The 17592-nt window shown below is 44.5% G+C and overlaps 1 protein-coding gene across 6 annotated transcripts in view; it reads left to right on the top strand.

Annotated features, from left to right (window-relative positions):
- CARS2 (cysteinyl-tRNA synthetase 2, mitochondrial) overlaps positions 1 to 17592 on the top strand; it is a 73246-nt gene that overhangs the window by 10957 nt on the left and 44697 nt on the right. For all 6 annotated transcript variants that reach the window (XM_063651148.1, XM_054445862.2, XM_054445863.2 and 3 more), the window contains 3 exons: positions 454 to 571; positions 14128 to 14199; positions 14320 to 14425. In XM_063651148.1, coding sequence (XP_063507218.1) covers positions 518 to 571; positions 14128 to 14199; positions 14320 to 14425 — 232 coding nt within the window. In that variant the 5' untranslated portion in view covers positions 454 to 517. The remainder of the gene's footprint in view (positions 1 to 453; positions 572 to 14127; positions 14200 to 14319; positions 14426 to 17592) is intronic.

Raw genomic sequence — 17592 nt, 5'->3', positions numbered from 1 at the left:
TTCTTAGGAGTAATCTTATATGGCTTTAATGGGATTGTACTTGTTTTGATTTGGTATTTGCTTCTGTTTTGTCATAGTGAAAAATTAGAATTACTCTAGAACATGAACAAGAATGGTGAAAACATGATCTTAACTGGGAGATTGTATTATGAGTGAATTTTTATACAATTAAATAGACTTCAACTCACTTAAGCAACAACTCCAAAATTAAAAATGCTAATATTGTGTCCTGAAATTGATGCAATACCTTTGTCCGTTTCTCCTGAGAACCCTTGTGGCCCAGGCCCTGGTGTCATCAGTGAGAGGGAGTTTCCTTGTACCTGCTCCGCTGACCTGTCCATTGTGCTACACAGTGGAAGTTATGGAGCAGCATGTTAAAATGTAATGGATTTTTTACAAAGATAACTGATGACTTTGTGTAATAAAGACATCCTGACACTTTTTTTCTTTCAGCTCATATGTTAGATTTGATATCATTCGAAGGATCCTAACCAAGGTTTTTGGATGCAACATAGTCATGGTGATGGGTATTACGGATGTAGATGACAAAATCATCAAAAGAGCCAATGAGGTAAGTGGAGAAGAGTTACATCTATTGATAATGCCATTGATTAGTGTTCTGAGCCCTTCCTGAAAGTGGTTCTTGGCCGGGCGTGGTGGCTTACGCCTGTAATCCCAGCACTTTGGGAGGCCAAGACAGGTGGATCACTTGAGGTCAGGAGTTTGAGACCAGCCTGACTAACATGGTGAAACCTTGTCTCTACTAAAAATACAAAAATTAGTCAGGTGTGGTGGCGGGCTCCTGTAATCCCAGCTCCTCAGGAGGCTGAGGCAGGAGAATCGCTTGACCCTGGGAGGCGAAGGTTGCAGTGAGCGGAGATTGTGTCACTGCACTCCAGCCTGGGTCATGGAGACTCTGTCTCAAAAAAAAAAAAGAAAAAAAAGAAAGTGGTTCTTCTTGTTTGCATTTTACAAGTAGTTCTTCTCACATCTTATTGTCCATGTGTGGCCAGTGGGTGTAATCTGAGACATGAAACAGTGCTGGGTTAGCAGGGTTTCTTTGGTGCCCTAGTAAAGGAAGTTAACATCTATCGTATTGTGATCGCCGAAGCCTTTTCTGTGGCCTTGTGTCATTACCTCTTTCCGTGGTCGCCTCCTGGCTCCAATCTTACCCCCTCCCCCGGCCCCTCGGCCTCCAAGGGAAATGACTGACTTTCTCTTTACTGAGGGCACCAGGCCCACTGATTGGACATATTCATATTTGTGCTAATGATGCCTTTCATGTCTGTGTCTTGATAGTTTAAAAAGTACTTTTTGTATCTATTACTATTTCAGTCTCAGAACAACCCTGTGTGCTGCGCAGAGCAGACCTTATTGTGCTTTTTTTAAACACATTTTATTCCATATTAAAAAAATATTTGAAGCAATTTTGAGATCTACAGAAAAATGACAAGAATAGTACAAAGATCTCCTGCAGCCACCCTGGGTTTCCTTGTGGCCCTTGTTGCGCTGCGTTGGGCCATCGTCTTCTCTCTGTTCTAGACTTTTCCCACCAGGCCGCCTCCCCTCTCTGCACACGCCATGTGTGCCTTCAGAGCAAGGTCACTGGCTCTCGAGGCCCTCCCAGCCCTCCCAGTCAGGAACTGGACATTGATGCAGTGTGCACTGGCGTGGGTGACATGGACGTCAACCCCAGGTGTTGTCCCTGTCCCCCAGCGCCTCTTTCTTTTCTGTCCTAGAACCCCTTCCAGAATCCTGTTGTCTCCTCAGTCTCCTTCAGTCTTCAGTGGTTCCCTGTCTCATGTGCTTGACAGTGTCAAGGATTGTAGGACTTTGATTTTGTAGGTGGCCCTCCACTCAGGTTCATTGGATGTGTCCCCATCTTGCAGAATAGTCAAGAGGTTAAGGTGATCCCATCTTGAGGTTGCGCAGACTTTCAGGGGCAGGGCCACTCCCAGGGCTCTGACTTCAGCTCTCTCTGGGCAAGTCCCCCTGCCAGGTGGGAATGGCCTGCGCACTTGTGGCGGGTAGCAGAAGTCTCTTTCCCGTGCAGGCTGAGGGCCTCACCGGAGTCTGGCCCACACCCGGAGTGGGGTGCCTGGCAAGCTTTGGGAAGACACAGTGGATGAGGTTGTACAGGCAGGTGGAACATTAGAGGCGCCTCCTTGGGCTCTCCCTGTTGGCTGGGGGCCAGTGCCGCGCACATCACTTCTACAGGAAGGGCTTTGGTGGGTCCTTTGACTTTAACTGCTGGCAAGGAAGACTTTTCCTAAAGAAGCCATTCTGATGAAACACTGTCGCTCTTTGCCCCACGTGCTGTCTTATGTCGGCTTTCTCCATTGTGGGTGCTTCCTCTAATCACCATTCTCTCTGGACATTTTTGCCCATTTTCACAATTCACTGAGGTTTAGCATACAAGACAATCTATTCATTTGTGTGTTAGTTAGGATGACTGGCTATTTCCTTTTCCTGAATCTGGTGAAGGAATTTAAGTAAAGCTGACCTAATTTTGATGTAGACGAGATGTAGTCTTGTGATACCTTTGCCAGTTACCACTGCTTTTACCAGCATGTGTTACAGTGGAAATGTTCTAACATACATGAAGTAGAGAGAAGAGCATATGAACCCATGCACCTGTCACCGGCGTCCATGGTCAGCACCTGTTCCACCCCTGTTCTCTCTGCTTTTTGTGGAGACCACCTGTGGATTGTCCAGTGGTGGGCTGCTGTTTGGCAGTTTGACACTCCAAGAGCATGTTTTTCCATTTCATTTTCTACTATGGTGCTTTTCTGAAGTCTGTCTAATTAGACGGTGTTTGTCTTAGTCTGTTTTGTGCTGCTGTAACAGAACACCACAGATTGGGTAATTTATAATGAATAGAAATGTATTTGCTCACTGTGCTGGAGGCTGGAAGACCAAGATCAAGGTGCCAGCATCTGGCAAGGGCCCTCTTACTGCATCATCCCATGGTGGAGGGCAAGAGGTCAAGGGGAGAGGAGGAACCCCTGCCAAAAGCCCCTGCCCCCACCCGTCCTTTGGTTTTTTTTGGAGACAGGGTCACACTGTGTCGCCTAGGCTGGAGTGCAGTGGTGTGGTCATAGTTCAGTGCAGCCTTGATCTCCTGGGCTCAAGCTGTTCTCCCACCTCAGCCCTCCTGGTAGCTGGGACTCAGCTGTGCACCACCACACATGACTAATTTTTTTTTTTTCTATTTTTAGTAGAGATGAGGTTTCACTATGTTGCCCAGGCTGGTCTCAAACTCCTGAACTCAAGCAATCCTCCTGCCTCGGCCTCCCAAAGTGCTAGGATTACAGGTGTGAGCCACCACGCCCGACCTGGATTTCTTTTTTTGAAAAGAAATATACATATACATACTTTTTAAGTCAGTGAGATTTGAATTATAGCATTTGTCTGTCATTGTGGCTTCCCTTCCTCTTTAACCTCCCGTCACACTCATGCGTCTTCCTTTTGTGAAATGGGGTGGAACTAGTGACTAAAGATTTGGATTGGAAGTCAGAGGCCGCCTTTGGGCTGGGGCGTTTATCTGAAAAGAGGCTGAACTTTGTCATTTGTTGAGTGAACAGAGCCCTTCTCTTGTCTGTTAGGCATGAGTCAAAGGAATGGTGTGAGGTCCTTGAGGAACATTTTCACTGAGGTCGCTGTCTTCCTATTTTCTATTGATTTGTTTTTCTCACAACTGGGTAGTCTCCCACTGCATGGGGCTGTTTAGCAGTTCTAGCCTTTTCCCAATTGCTGTTTGTATTGCTTCTGGCTATTAAAAAGAGTGCTGCTATGAACATACATGCTTTTGTTTTGTTTACTTATAAATATATTTCCTGTGGCTGGGTGCAGTGGCTCACGCCTGTAATCCCAGTACTTTGGGAGGCTGGATCACTTAAGCCCAGGAGTTTGAGACCAGTCTGGCCAATATGGCAAAACCCTGTCTCTACTAAAAGACAAAAAATTATCTGGGTGTGGAGGTGTGCACCTGTAATCCCAGCTACTCGAGAGGCTGAGACAAGAGAATCGCTTGAACCCGGGAGGTGGAGGTTGCAGTGAGCTGAGATCGTGCCACTGCACTCCAGCCTGGGCCACAGGGTGAGACTCTGTCTCTAAATAAAAAGTTAATTAATTTCCAAAGCAGAATTGCTAGGTTAAAGGGGGAACAGTTTATTTGATATCTTGCAACTGAGAGTCAGATCATTGAGAGACTGGCAGTGCTAGAAATCGGCTCCCACTTTAAACGTATTTCTTCACATCCTTACCCCAGCCTATAAGAGGCAGGATTTAGAAGGCAGGTGCGTGATGTAAGGCTGTGCGTGAATGCATAGTCACCAGGTAACCCTCAGCAGAGGTGGTGTTTGGAAATGTCCCGCTGGTAAAGAAGGAAGGTCAGTGGTTCAGGGCTTTCACCTGCCGTCGGGGCAGCCAGAGCCTGAAACAAAGGCACTTGGTAGCTTCGTGCCTCTCATGAATCTTCAAGATCAGAAAGAATTGTGTCAGTCCCCGTGTCCTGGTGGCAGGGAGCTGGCAGAGGCTGAGACACTGGCTGAATTCTGGAGGGAGTCCCGTGGGACAGAGAAGGGGCCCCACAGGGGATGGGAGGAGAGGTGAGGACACAGTGTACTCGGAGGGTGTCATGGGGGCAATGGGGAAGGTGGGGCAGGAACGTTGCCATCAGAGAAGTGGGACAAGAGCCCCGAGTCCAGGAAGGAGAGAACTGCAGGTAGGAGGAGGTGGCCAGCGTGGTAAAGGGAGAAAGAAGCAAGAGTTAATTTCACAGATGCCATGAGGAGGGATTGGTTGTTAACTTTTTAAAAAATGTTATGATTAGAATATGAAAAACTTGGTAGAATTGGTGTAAACATTCTAACTGTAGAGAGTATTTAGTTTTTGAACCAGAGGATTTCCATACTTGGTACACAGCAAGATCCTAAGATGGTATTGAATAGTTTCTTTCCTCAAAATAATGTCTGGCTTCAATGTAATAAAACATGTATCTGAAACCCATAGTTATGAAAAACGTCTGTTTTTTAGTATTTAGTGAAAAGGTAATTCTTTAAGAAATGCAAATCAAAACCTCAATGAGATAACATCTCACGCCAGTTAGAATGGCGATCATTAAAAAGTCAGGAAACAACAGATGCTGGCAAGGATGTGGAGAAATAGGAACGCTTTTGCACTGTTGGTGGGAGTGTAAATTAGTTCAACCATTGTGGAAGACAGTGTGGCGATTCCTAAAGGATCTAGAACAAGAAATACCATTTAACCCAGCAATCCCATTACTGGGTATACTCAAAGGATTATAAATCATTCTACTATAAAGACACATACACACGTATGTTTATTGCAGCACTGTCCACAATAGCAAAGACTTGGAACCAACCCAGATGCCCATCAATGATAGACTGGATGAAGAAAATGTGGCACATGGAATACTATGCAGCCATTAAAAAGGATGGGTTCATGTCCTCTGCAGGGACATGGGTGAAGCTGGAAACCATCATTCTCAGCAAACTAACACAGGAACAGAAAACCAAACACCGCATGGTTCTCACTCATAAGTTGGAGTTGAACAATGAGAATACATGGACACAGGGAGGGGAACATCACACACGGGGCCTGTCGGGGGGTGAGGGCTAGGGGAGGGATAGCATTAGAAGAAATACCTAATGTAGATGACGGGTTGATGGGTGCAGCAAACCACCATGGCACGTGTATACCTATGTAACAAACCTGCACTTTCTGTACATGTATCCCAGAACTTAAAGTATAATTAAAAAAAAAAAAAGGGGTAATTCTTTTTATCCAATGTAAATTTTTTGAAGGTAAAATTAAAACTTTTATTTTTCTTCTTTACCTTTTTTATAATATAAAATTTACGATTTTAAACATTTTTAAATGTGCAATTCAGTGGCATTAAGTACATTTACAGCATTAAATGGCACATAATGTCCTCAGGGTTCATCCACCTGTAGCCTGTGCCGGAAGTTCCTTTTTATGGCTGAATAATGTCACATTGCATGTACACTCTCCTTGCTGTCTATCTTCTGAATATATATGCTTTTGTTTTGGTTCCAGGACCCCCTCCCCACATACCAAAATCCTTGGATGCTCGAGTCCCTGATATAAAATATATTTGCAGTTAATCTATGCACATCTTCCCATATACTTTAAATCATATCTAGATTACTTTTAATAACTAATACAATGTAAACGCTCTATAAATAGTTGTACTGTATTTTTTAAAAATTTGTATTACTTTTTATTATTTATTTACTTTTGAGATAGGGTCTCACTCTGTTACCCAGGCTGGGGTGCAGTGGCATAATCACGGCTCACTACAGCCTCACCCTCCCAGGCTCAGGGATCCTCCCACCTCCCCCTCCAGAGTAGCGGGGACCACAGGCATGTGCCACCATGCCCAGCTCATTTTTGTATTTTTGGAAGAGACAGGGTCTTCTAAGTTGCTCAGGCTGGTCTCTAATTCCTGGGCTCAAGCAACCCTCCTGCCTTGGCCTCGCAAAGTGCTGGGATTACAGGCGTGAGTCACTGTGCCTGGCATTATTTCTTAATATTTTCTGTATGAGATCGATTGAACCCACAGATGCAGAACCCCAGGATACGGAGAGCCGACTGTGCTGCTTTTTCTTTATCCATATTCTTCCACCATTGGACATTGGGTTGCTTCTCATGCAAGCTTTTAAAATGATAACAATATCTTTCGTACCGTCTACTCCAAGACTTGTTTTTAAAATATTTTAAATTATAATAATAACACTTTTCTGAATCACTCCCTTGACTTTAATTTTTGGCACCATTTTATAGGTTGTCAGAGATGAAAAGCACAGGTTTTAAATAAATCTGGGGTAAGAATTAGAAGAGGTAGGATATATTCACATAGGAACATTTTGTTTTGTTTTTGTTTTTGTTTTGAGACAGGGTCTCACTTTGTCACCCAGGCTGGAGTGCAATGGTGCGATCTCAGCCCACTGAAACTTCCGCCTCCCAGGCTCAAGCGATTCTCCTGCCTCAGCCTCCCAAGTACCTGGGACTACAGGCGTACACCACTACGCCCAGCTAATTTTTGTATTTTTAGTAGAGATGGGGTTTCACCATGTTGGCCAGGCTGGTCTCAAACTCCTGACCTCAGGTGATCCAGCTGCCTCAGCCTCCCAAGTGCTGGGATTACAGGCGCGAGCTACCACAGCCAGCCAGTAACATTTTATATTAAGAAAAATCATTAAGCCAGGCACGGTGGCTCACACCTGTAATCCCAGCACTTTGGGAGGCCAAGGTGGGAGGATCACCTGAGGTCGGGAGTTTGAGATCAGCCTGACCACCATGCAGAAACCTTGTCTCTACTAAAAATACAGAATTAGCTGGGCATGGTGGCGCATGCCTGTAATCCCAGCTACTCAGGACCTGAGGCAAGAAAATCACTTAAACCCGGGAGGCGGAGGTTGCGGTGAGCTGAGATCGCACCATTGCACTCCAGCCTGGGCAACAAGAGCGAAATTACATCTCAAAAAACAAAAAACAACACAAAACAAAAAAATCGAAAAATTATTATATATGTCTCCAAGTGATTCAAGCCAAAGTCTCTCTTTTTGTGTGCCAGGACACTGGCTTGCATCACCCTGGCTTTCTGGAAGAAGGTGAAATGTTGAGGAAGGGCTGGACACAGGGCCCAGCCGCGGGCTCCTGTCCTGGAGAGAGAGCTAACTTAAAATGATTTACAATCCTTAGAGCTACCTGAGATAATCTGAAATAGGACTAGGACCCCATTTTAGTGCCTTTCTACCTCATCTATTTGTTTTATGGCAGTGAGAAAGCAGCACTACCCCGGTATGAGGAATGATCATATGTTTCAGGTTAAATGTAGGAAGCAGTTTGACTTTTAGAATATGAGTTTCCAGCTGGGCGCAGCGGCTCACGCCTGTAATCCCAGCACTTTAGGAGGCCGAGGCGGGTGGATCACGAGGTCAGGAGATTGAGACCATCCTGGCTAACACGGTGAAACCCCATCTCTACTAAAAATACAAAAAATTAGCCGGGTATGGTGGCGGGCGCTTGTAGTCCCAGCTACTCGGGAGGCTGAGGCAGGAGAATGGCGTGAACCCGGGAGGCAGAGCTTGTAGTGAGCTGAGATTGCACAACTGTACTCCAGCCTGGGCGACAGAGTGAGACTGTCTCAAAAAAAAAAAAGAATGTAAGTTTTCTCTCCCCAGCACCAGCAGTAGTAGGTGGGTATTCCACTTACAACTCCTTGTCATTGTAGCATTTGTGAGCCATGTCCTCTAGGACTGGGCCGTTGGTGCTGGAGAAGCCACGTGCAGAGAAGGGAGTATTGGGTATTTGGGGTGTATCCTACCTGATGAGCCTTTAAAGTGTGTGTGCTTGTGTGTTTATATGTTGTCTCCTTCTGAACTAGATAAATTAATTCTTTTTTTTTTTTTTTTTTTAAGACGGAGTCTCGCTCTGCCACCCAGTCTGGAGTGCAGTGGCGCAATCTCTGCCCACTGCAACCTCCACCTCCCGGGTTCAAGCGATTCTCCTGCCTCAGCCTCCCGAGTGGCTGGGATTACAGGCGCCTGCCACCACGCCCGGCTAATTTTTGTATTTTTAGTGGAGATGGGGTTTCACCATGTTGGTCAGGCTGGTCTCGAACTCCTGACCTCATGATCTGCCCACGTCGTCCTCCCAAAGTGCTGGCATTACAGATGTGAGCCACTGCGCCCGGCCAGTTAATTCCTTTTTTGAGACAGAGTTTCACTCTGTTGCCCAAGCTGGAGTGTGGTGGCACAGTCTTGGACATTGCGGCCTCCGTCTCCTGGGCTTAAGTGATCCCCCTGCCTCAGCCTCCCAAGTAGTTGGGACTACAGGTATATGCCACCACACCTGGCCAATTGTTTTGTATTTTTTGTAGAGACAGGGTTTTGCCAGGTTGCTCAGGCTGGTCTAGATAAATTAATTCTAAAGTTCATATAGAATAGCAAAAAAAAAAAAAAAAAAAAGGAAGAATAGGAAAAGTCTATAAGAGACAAATATTGAGAGGGACTAGCCCTATCAAATATGAAAACTTTTATTTTATTTTATTTATTAATTTTTTTTTTGAGACAAGAGTTTTGCTCTTGATGTCCAGGCTGGAGTGCAATGGCACAATCTCAGCTCACCACATCCTCTGCCTCCCTGGTTCAAGTGATGCTCCTGCCTCAGCCTCCCGAGTAGCCAGGATTACAGGCATGTGCCACCACACCCATCTAATTTTTTGTATTTTTAGTAGAGACGGGGTTTCTCCGTGTTGGCCAGGCTGGTCTTGAACTCCCGGCCTCAGGTGATCCACTCACCTTGGCCTCCCAAATTGCTGGGATTACAGGCATGAGCCACTGCCCCTGGCCACCAAATATGAAAACATTTTAAAAGCTATAGAAGGTTTTTGTTTTCATATATATATATATATATATCATATATATATTTCATATATATATCATATATATATTTTTCATATATATCATATATATATTTTTCATATATATCATATATATCTCATATATATATCATATATATCTCATATATATATATCATATATATCTCATATATATATCATATATATCTCATATATATCATATATATCTCATATATATCTCATATATATATCATATATATCATATATATCTCATATATATATCATATATATCTCATATATATATCTCATATATCTCTCATATATATCTCATATATATATCTCATATATATATCTCATATATATATATTTCATATATATATCATATATATCTCTCATATATATATTTCATATATATATTTCATATATATCATATATATATTTCATATATATATATTTCATATATATTTTATATATATCATATATATATCTCATATATATATATCATATATATATCTCATATATATATATCATATATATATCTCATATATATATATCATATATATATCTCATATATATATATCATATATATATCTCATATATATATGATATATATATCTCATATATATATCATATATATATATCTCATATATATCTCATATATATATCTCATATATATCTCATATATATATCTCATATATATCATATATATATTTCATATATATATCATATATATATATTTCATATATATATATATATTTTTTTTTCTGCACAGCTTTATGTGGTAGGATTGACCTACAATAGATTGCATGTATTATTCAGGAAGGTGCAGTTTGCCAAATGCTGGCCTGGGGTGCCCCTGTGGACGCATCCATCACCCCTGTGTCTGTGCCCCTCGGGATTCCTCCCTGCACCCCCTAACCCCCTGGTGTCCAAGCATCCACTGATCTGTTATCTGTGGCTTTAAAGCCTGCAGAAATTAAACACCTGTACAGAGCATGCATAAACAGATGATGGAATACACCAAAAAGTCCAGAAACAGCCCTGACAATTAATGGGAGTTTGTTTTACGATAAAAGAAGGCATTTCAAATCAGTGGGGGCGGGAGGTGGATTATTCCATAGAGTGTTGGCAGCTGGGGTCATCTGGAGAAAATCAAGCCAGAGGTGGATAGAGGCCTCACAGCCACATTCAAGGCAGGTCAGAGATTTAAATATAAGAGAGACCCCAAGGCAAATTGGATAGCCTCATATTGGGGAAGGCTTTGTAAGTATGTTTCCAAATCCAGAAGCCATTTATGAGAAAAGATTCAGAAATATGAAAGATTGCTAAGTATAAAAATGACAGTTTTTACACTTCATGAAACAACCATAAAGTTGAAAAACTGTGGAAAAATGGAAATTATATCAGCGATAAAATGTTAATTTCTTTAATATAAAAATACTTCTCACCTGACACGGTGACTCACATCTGTAATCCCAGCACTTTAGGAGGCCGAGGAAGGCGGATCATCTGAGGTCAGGGGTTCGAGACCAGCCTGGCCAACAAGGCAAAACCCCGTCTTTACTAAAAATACAAAAATTAGCCGTGCATGGTGGCGTGTGCCTGTAGTCCCAGCTACTTGGGAGGCTGAGACAGGAGAATCGCTTGAGCCCGGGAGGCGGAAGTTGCAGTGAGCTGAGATCACACCATTGCACTCCAGCATGGACAAGAACAAAACTCTGTCTCAAAAAAAAAGAATTCCTAACATCCAATAAGAAAAAGACCTATACCACTCAATAGAAACACAGGCGTGGATAACTACAGGACATTTAACGCAGATAGTTCCTAAACATGCGAGATGTTCAGATTTGCTCAAAATAAAAGAGGTAAAAGCTTAAAGAGCAAAGCACTTGTCAGCTGTCACACTGACACCACGTGAAAGTTGGCTGACCCTGCAGGTGAGGGCAGAGGAAGACAGACACCTCCAGGTGTTGCTGGTCGGGTGTGGCTGGCACAGCTTTCCTGGAAGGCAGCTTGCAGGAGCGGCCAAGTCCATGAGCCTGTGCCCTCTGTGTCCCGCCTAGGAGTGTAGCTCACAGGCACACTTGGGCTGCTGCGAAGTGACCGGTGCACAGTTGTGTTTGTAGTGGTGAGGATGGGATGTGCATCGGGACGGGACCGGGTAAGCACGTAGCGACACATCTGCAAGGGGGAGTAGAGGCCACCTTGGAGGGAGCAGGGCAGCTCAGTGTGTCCAGCATGACGGACCCCCAGGCTTCTGTGTGCTGTGAGGGAGAGAAGCCAGCAGCACAGAGCAGAGTGTGGAATGGGCTGCATTTGGGGATTCCAAGAAAAAGATGCAAATATATATATGTAACCACGTTCATGCTTGTGGGAAAACTGGTCACAGTATTTTCCTTCTGGGAGGAAAGCCAAGTCTGGGCACCCCTTTATGCCATTTGACTTCTCCTGGCAATAAATTACCTCTGCAGAAAAATATAGATTAAGCAACCTGCTGATCTTTATTATTTTATTTTTTATTTTTTTGAGACAGGGTCTCGCTCTGTCACCCAGTGTAGAGTGCAGTGGGGCAGTGTTGGCTCACTGCAGCCTCCACTTCCTGGGTTCAAGCAATTCTGCCTCAGCCTCCCGAGTAGCTGGGATTACAGGCGCCTGTCACCACGCTCAGCTGATTTTTTATATTTTCAGTAGCAACGGGGTTTCACCACGTTAGCCAGGATGGTCTCGATCTCCTGACCTCGTGATCTGCCCACCTCGGCCTCCCAAAGTGTGGGGATTACAGGCGTGAGCCACCGCACCCGGCCACCCCACTGATCTTTAGGCCCAAAATTGCATGGAATTTGAGACTTCTGAAGCGGCAACAAAACACAGTACTTTTGGGTTTTTTCGTTTGGTCTTTTGTCCCCTGGATAGACATACATTAACTGATTTATTGTTGTAAAGGTCTGCTTTGCCACAAAGCTATACCGCAGAAGAGGGGCTGAAATGTTTTGGAGTACCAGCTATGTGCTAGGTGCTGTGTATTTTCTCTCTTTAATGTGATATTTATGTAATGTTTTCTTTTACAAAGCTGTCCTGCCCATATATACACAGTGGTTCTTCTAGCAGTCTAAGGGATTATTAGGTAGAATATCTCTATGCTGTAAAGTAACCGAAGGCCAAGAGGTTTGATTATTGATTTGCCCAAGACCCCAAAGCATAAACAACACCTGGGTAGCAATGCATAGTTCACCAGCTTGCTTTCTTCAGTGAGTATTCTTTGGTGGGGCTTTCTGGGTTGACTGTGCCATTCAGAGCCCTGGGTCTCAGGGTCACATGGTTGGGACCTGGCCCCACGTGTGGCGTTGCGCTTGAGAAAGTTTCTCAGTATTCTGGAGTGGTAATTCCTTCACCTGTGAAATGGGGAGACTTGGTTCCCCTAGGCTGCGTGGAGCAGCTCGGGGAGACTAGCAGGTGGCAGGTGCTGGGCTTGGGAGGCCCAAGGGCCACTTGAGCAGGACCAGCAGTTATGATGCCCGGCTCCATTCCAGAGCTTCACAGCATCTTGTGCATCTGTTCATGTAGAGTTTTTCATTGAAATTATGAAATAACATGAGCAAACCTAGTCTTGTGTCCCAGCCTCCTTGGATAATGTGGCAGGGGCTACAGATATATGCCCCCAAGGCCCCCACATTCGGAATTGATTGGACTGTTTTGGTGATCTATCTCCAGAAACCCAGCCATGGGACCCGAAGGAATGAGTACTCCATTAAATCCCAGTTGTAGTGTGTTAAATTACTTTCAAAATATTTCTTTAGAGATTCCTTTTTAATCTTTCTTTTTTTTTTGGAACAGAGTCTTGCTATGTTGCCCAGGCTGGAGTGCAGTGGCACCTTCTTGGCTGACTGCAACCTCCACCGCCTGAGTTCAAGCGATTCTCCTGCCTCAGCCACCTGAGTCACTGGGATTACAGGTGTGCGCCACCATGCCTGGCTAACTTTTGTATTTTAAGTAGAGACAGGGTTTCACCATGTTGGCCAGGCTGGTCTCAAACTCCCGGCCTCATGTCATCCACCTGCCTTAGTCTCCCAAAGTGCTGGGATTTATAGGCATGACCCACAACACCCAGCCTCCTCTTTAGTATATTTTTGACTATTTTTCTTTTCTCCTGAGGATTAAGGGATAAGATAGGAACATAGTTTCTTATCATACAGACTAGACTAGTATGATTTTGCCCTTGTCTTAGAAAAGTGGAGGATCCTTGGTATGTTTTGTTTTCTAGTTTACTTTATTTTTGTCTTTGTTTCGGAGATGGTGTCTCGCTCTGTTGCCAAGGATGGGATTGCAGTGGCACGATCATGGCTGTTTGCAGCTTCAACCTCATGGGCTCAAACGATCCTCACATCTTGGCCTCCCAAAGTGTTGGGATTACAGGCGTGAGCTGCTGCACCCAGCTGGTTTGTTTTTTACTATATAATGGAAATTGTGACATTATTTCTTCTCTAACCAGAAGACAAGGTCAATAAGCCTTTTTTTCTAGCTAAGCTACTAGTAACAGTTCAGTACCTAAAATGAGTTCCCCCTCTTTGGCAAGTGGGCAGGGGCAAACCGAGGCCGAGGCACCGGAGGTGGCCGGGGTACATTTGCTGTCGTGTTGTGCACGTGGGCTTTCTTGTGGCTGGGTGGTTCTGTTGCGAATGCCCCAGACTCATTAACGTGCACATCTAATCCTTCTGCAGATGAATATTTCCCCTGCTTCCCTCGCCAGTCTTTATGAGGAAGACTTCAAGCAGGACATGGCAGCCCTGAAGGTAAAGTGTGGGGCTGGTTGTTCCTGCCATGAGGGTGACAGGCGTGAGCAGTGACAGCTGGTGCTGGCTGACCTGTACTTCTCACAAGGGAAACACGGTCACGTCTCCACTTCCTTGCAGGTTCTCCCACCCACAGTGTACCTGAGGGTAACCGAAAATATTCCTCAGATAATTTCTTTCATTGAAGGAATCATTGCTCGTGGGCACGCTTATTCAACGGCAAAAGGTAGGGTTTATGTTCCTTTTTTTTTTTTTTTTTTTTTTTTTTTGAGACTGAGTCTTACTCTGTCACCCAGGCTGGAGTGCAGTGGTGCGATCTCAGCTCAAGTGATTCTCCCTGGTTCAAGTGATTCTCCCGTCTCAGCCTCCTGAATAGCTGGGACTACAGGTGCGTGCCACCATGCCCGGCTACATTTTTTTTTTTTTTTTGTATTTTTAGTAGAGATGAGGGTTCACCATGTTGGCCAAGCTGGTTTCGAATTCTTGACCTTGTGATCCACCTGCCTCAGCCTCCCAAAGTGCTGGGATTACAGGCGTGAGCCACTGTGCCCAGCTGGTTTATGTTCTTAAAACTAAAACATTACTGGGATTTGGAGAAACTGGATGTATTTATGAGTTGCAGGAACATACTAAAATTTACTGTCTGTCTTGATACGATTCCAACAGCAAAGCTGTTGTGGGGTTTTCTACAATATTGTGTCTCTTTGCGAAATGGTTGAATTAGTTCTTTCTAAAAATCTTTTCCAGTCACGGGGAGAGGGGAACATCTGGACAGCTAGTCTTGGTAACAGTCGTGGAATCTAGGTGGTAGGTGTACAGGTGTTTGTTGTGGTGTTATTTCATCTTTGTTTAGGTATTTTCCTAACAAAAAGTTGGGGACAAACACAGTACCTCCAGGGACCTGCTCTCATCTTATTAAAAGTCAGCCCAGGTCACCCCCGTCTGTTTGGCTATCGTTTTTTCACAGGCCATTAAGGGTGAGTTGCAGGAGTCGGAGGTTGCAGTGAGCCGAGATCACGCCACTGCACTCCAGCCTGGTGACAGACCAAGACTCCGTCCCCCCACCCACCCCTCCCCCAAAAAACAAGTGAGTTGCAGAGCCAGGCGTGGTGGCTAACGCCTGTAATCCCAGTACTTTGGGAGGTGGAGGCGGGTGGATCACTTGAGGCCAAGAATTTGAGACCAGCCTGGGCAACATGTTAAAACCTTGTTTCTACTAAGATGACAAAAAATCCGCCAGGCCTGGTATCGCATGCCTGTGGTCCCAGCTATTCTGGAGGCTGAGGCGTGAGAATTGCTTGAACCCAGGAGGCATAGTTTGCAGTGAGCCGAGATGACACCATTGTACTCCAGCCTGGGTGACATTGCAAGACTCTGTCTCAAAAAATAAAAATAAAAAAGTGAGTTGCAGGGCTGGGCGTGGTGGCTGATACCTATAATCCCAGCACTTTGGGAGGCAGAGGCAGGTGGATCACTTGAGTCCAGGAGTTCAGGACCAGCCTGGGCAACATGGAGAGACCCCTTCTCTACAAAAATAAAATATAAAAATTAGCTAGGCATGGTGGCGTGCTCCTGTAGTCTCAGCTACTCAGGAGGCTGAGGTAATTAGCTAGGGATGGTGGCGTGCTCCTGTAGTCTCAGCTACTCAGGAGGCTGAGGTAATTAGCTAGGGATGGTGGCGTGCTCCTGTAGTCTCAGCTACTCAGGAGGCTGAGGTGAGAGGATAGATTGAGCCCAGGAAATTCGAGGCTGCAGTGAACCATGATTGTCCCACTGCACACCAGCATGGGAGACAGAGCGAGACCTTATCTCAAAAAAAAAAAAAAAAAAAAAAAGCATGAGTTGCAGATGTTCAGTCGTGTCAGGCGTGACACTTCAACATGCATCTCTGCATAAAAGGAGTCCAGATGTCATGGTCAGACCTAAGACGATGAAGATTTTCTGGCTAGCTTCGCGTGTCCTCTGCGTATTAAATATACTCACTTGTCCCCAGGGCATGTGCTGCATGGGCATTTGTTGGTTTAGTCTCCTCACTTTTTCCCCTCCTCTTTCTTTTTCCTTTCTTTTTTTTTTTTTTTTTTTTCATTTTTTCTGGGTAAGCACATGTAGACTCTTTCAAGACTCTGACAGGTCAGTTTTCCTGTGGAGCAGTCTGTGTTTAGATTTGCATGTTGCTCACTGCAGGTGGTTTCGTTGGTTTGCGGATGCTGATCTTTGTCTGGTGGCCCCCAGGCAAGGCTGGCGTCCTGCTGTTTTGCTGCTTTGGTGATGAAGCATCGCCATAAATCTGAACTAAATCCCACCCATCCTGGCCGCAAACCCTGACCACAGCCTCATCTCTCCATGAAGTTCTCCTTCACCTAGCACAGTTGAAAGTGAACTTACTTTCTCAGCCTTGATATCTCTGCTGTACCATTTGGCAGCCGGTTCTGCACTGCCATAGTTTGCTGTTTAATGTATTCATATTTTGTCCCCATCTAGATCATAAATTCTCAGACCATAAAAACCTTTTGCTTTATTGAATGATGCCTTAGAGTATCCAGCCCATGGCTGAAGATACGCAGGTATTGAATGTTTGTTGCAATGAGTCAGAAAGCATGAAGCACTGCCCTGGACGTTCCTGTCCTTCCTGGGTCCTACTTGGAGCGTAAGATGAACACGTGAGGCCCTGAGGATCTGCTCAGTAGGCTCTCTGTATGGAAGTAGCTTTTTACTTGTTCTAATGTGGTATATTTAGATTTTGTTTCAAAGAAAAACTTTTTTTTTTTTTTTTTTTGAGACAGAGTCTTGCTCTGTCGCCTAGGCTGGAGTGCAGTGGCGCAATCTCGGCTCACTGCAACCTCCGCCTCCCAGGTTCAAGCAATTCTCCTGCCTCAGCCTCCCAAGAAAATCTTTTTTTAAAGGACTTAGGTGGTTGAATTAGAGTTTACACCAGAAAACACAGGAATTAATTTTTTGCTGTCGTGTAACTTGAAATAAGATATGTGGGCCTGCGCTTCCATTTTAGGAATAAACTGATGAATGTTCACGAGTCTTTAGGGATTCTCATCTTCACAGGCTTGAGGAATGAATGCTGTTTGTTGTTTTGTTATTGTGTTTTATTATAAACAATTTAATGATAGTATAAATATAATTAATTCAAAATACACTTACATTCACTCAAACCCCAGTAATTTGGACTTTGTGACAGTTCCACAAGGGCTTGGTTGTAATTTGATCTTTGAACTCTTGGTGAAAAACAATTTGTTCAGCAAATTGATAACATAAACCAAAGTGAAGGGGGAATGTTTCCACCATTTAAGGGAGTGGTTTCTCTCCAGTGAAGCGCTTTTAAAGCACTGTTTGTATTCTGACTTCATAGAAAGCAGCTCCCAGGGCCTGGATGTCCCCCTC

The sequence above is a fragment of the Pongo pygmaeus genome, chromosome 14 (assembly GCF_028885625.2).
Source record: "Pongo pygmaeus isolate AG05252 chromosome 14, NHGRI_mPonPyg2-v2.0_pri, whole genome shotgun sequence".
Taxonomy (NCBI): domain Eukaryota; kingdom Metazoa; phylum Chordata; class Mammalia; order Primates; family Hominidae; genus Pongo; species Pongo pygmaeus.
Note: the sequence above shows the minus strand (reverse complement) of the source record. Positions and strands in the feature narration are given on the sequence as shown.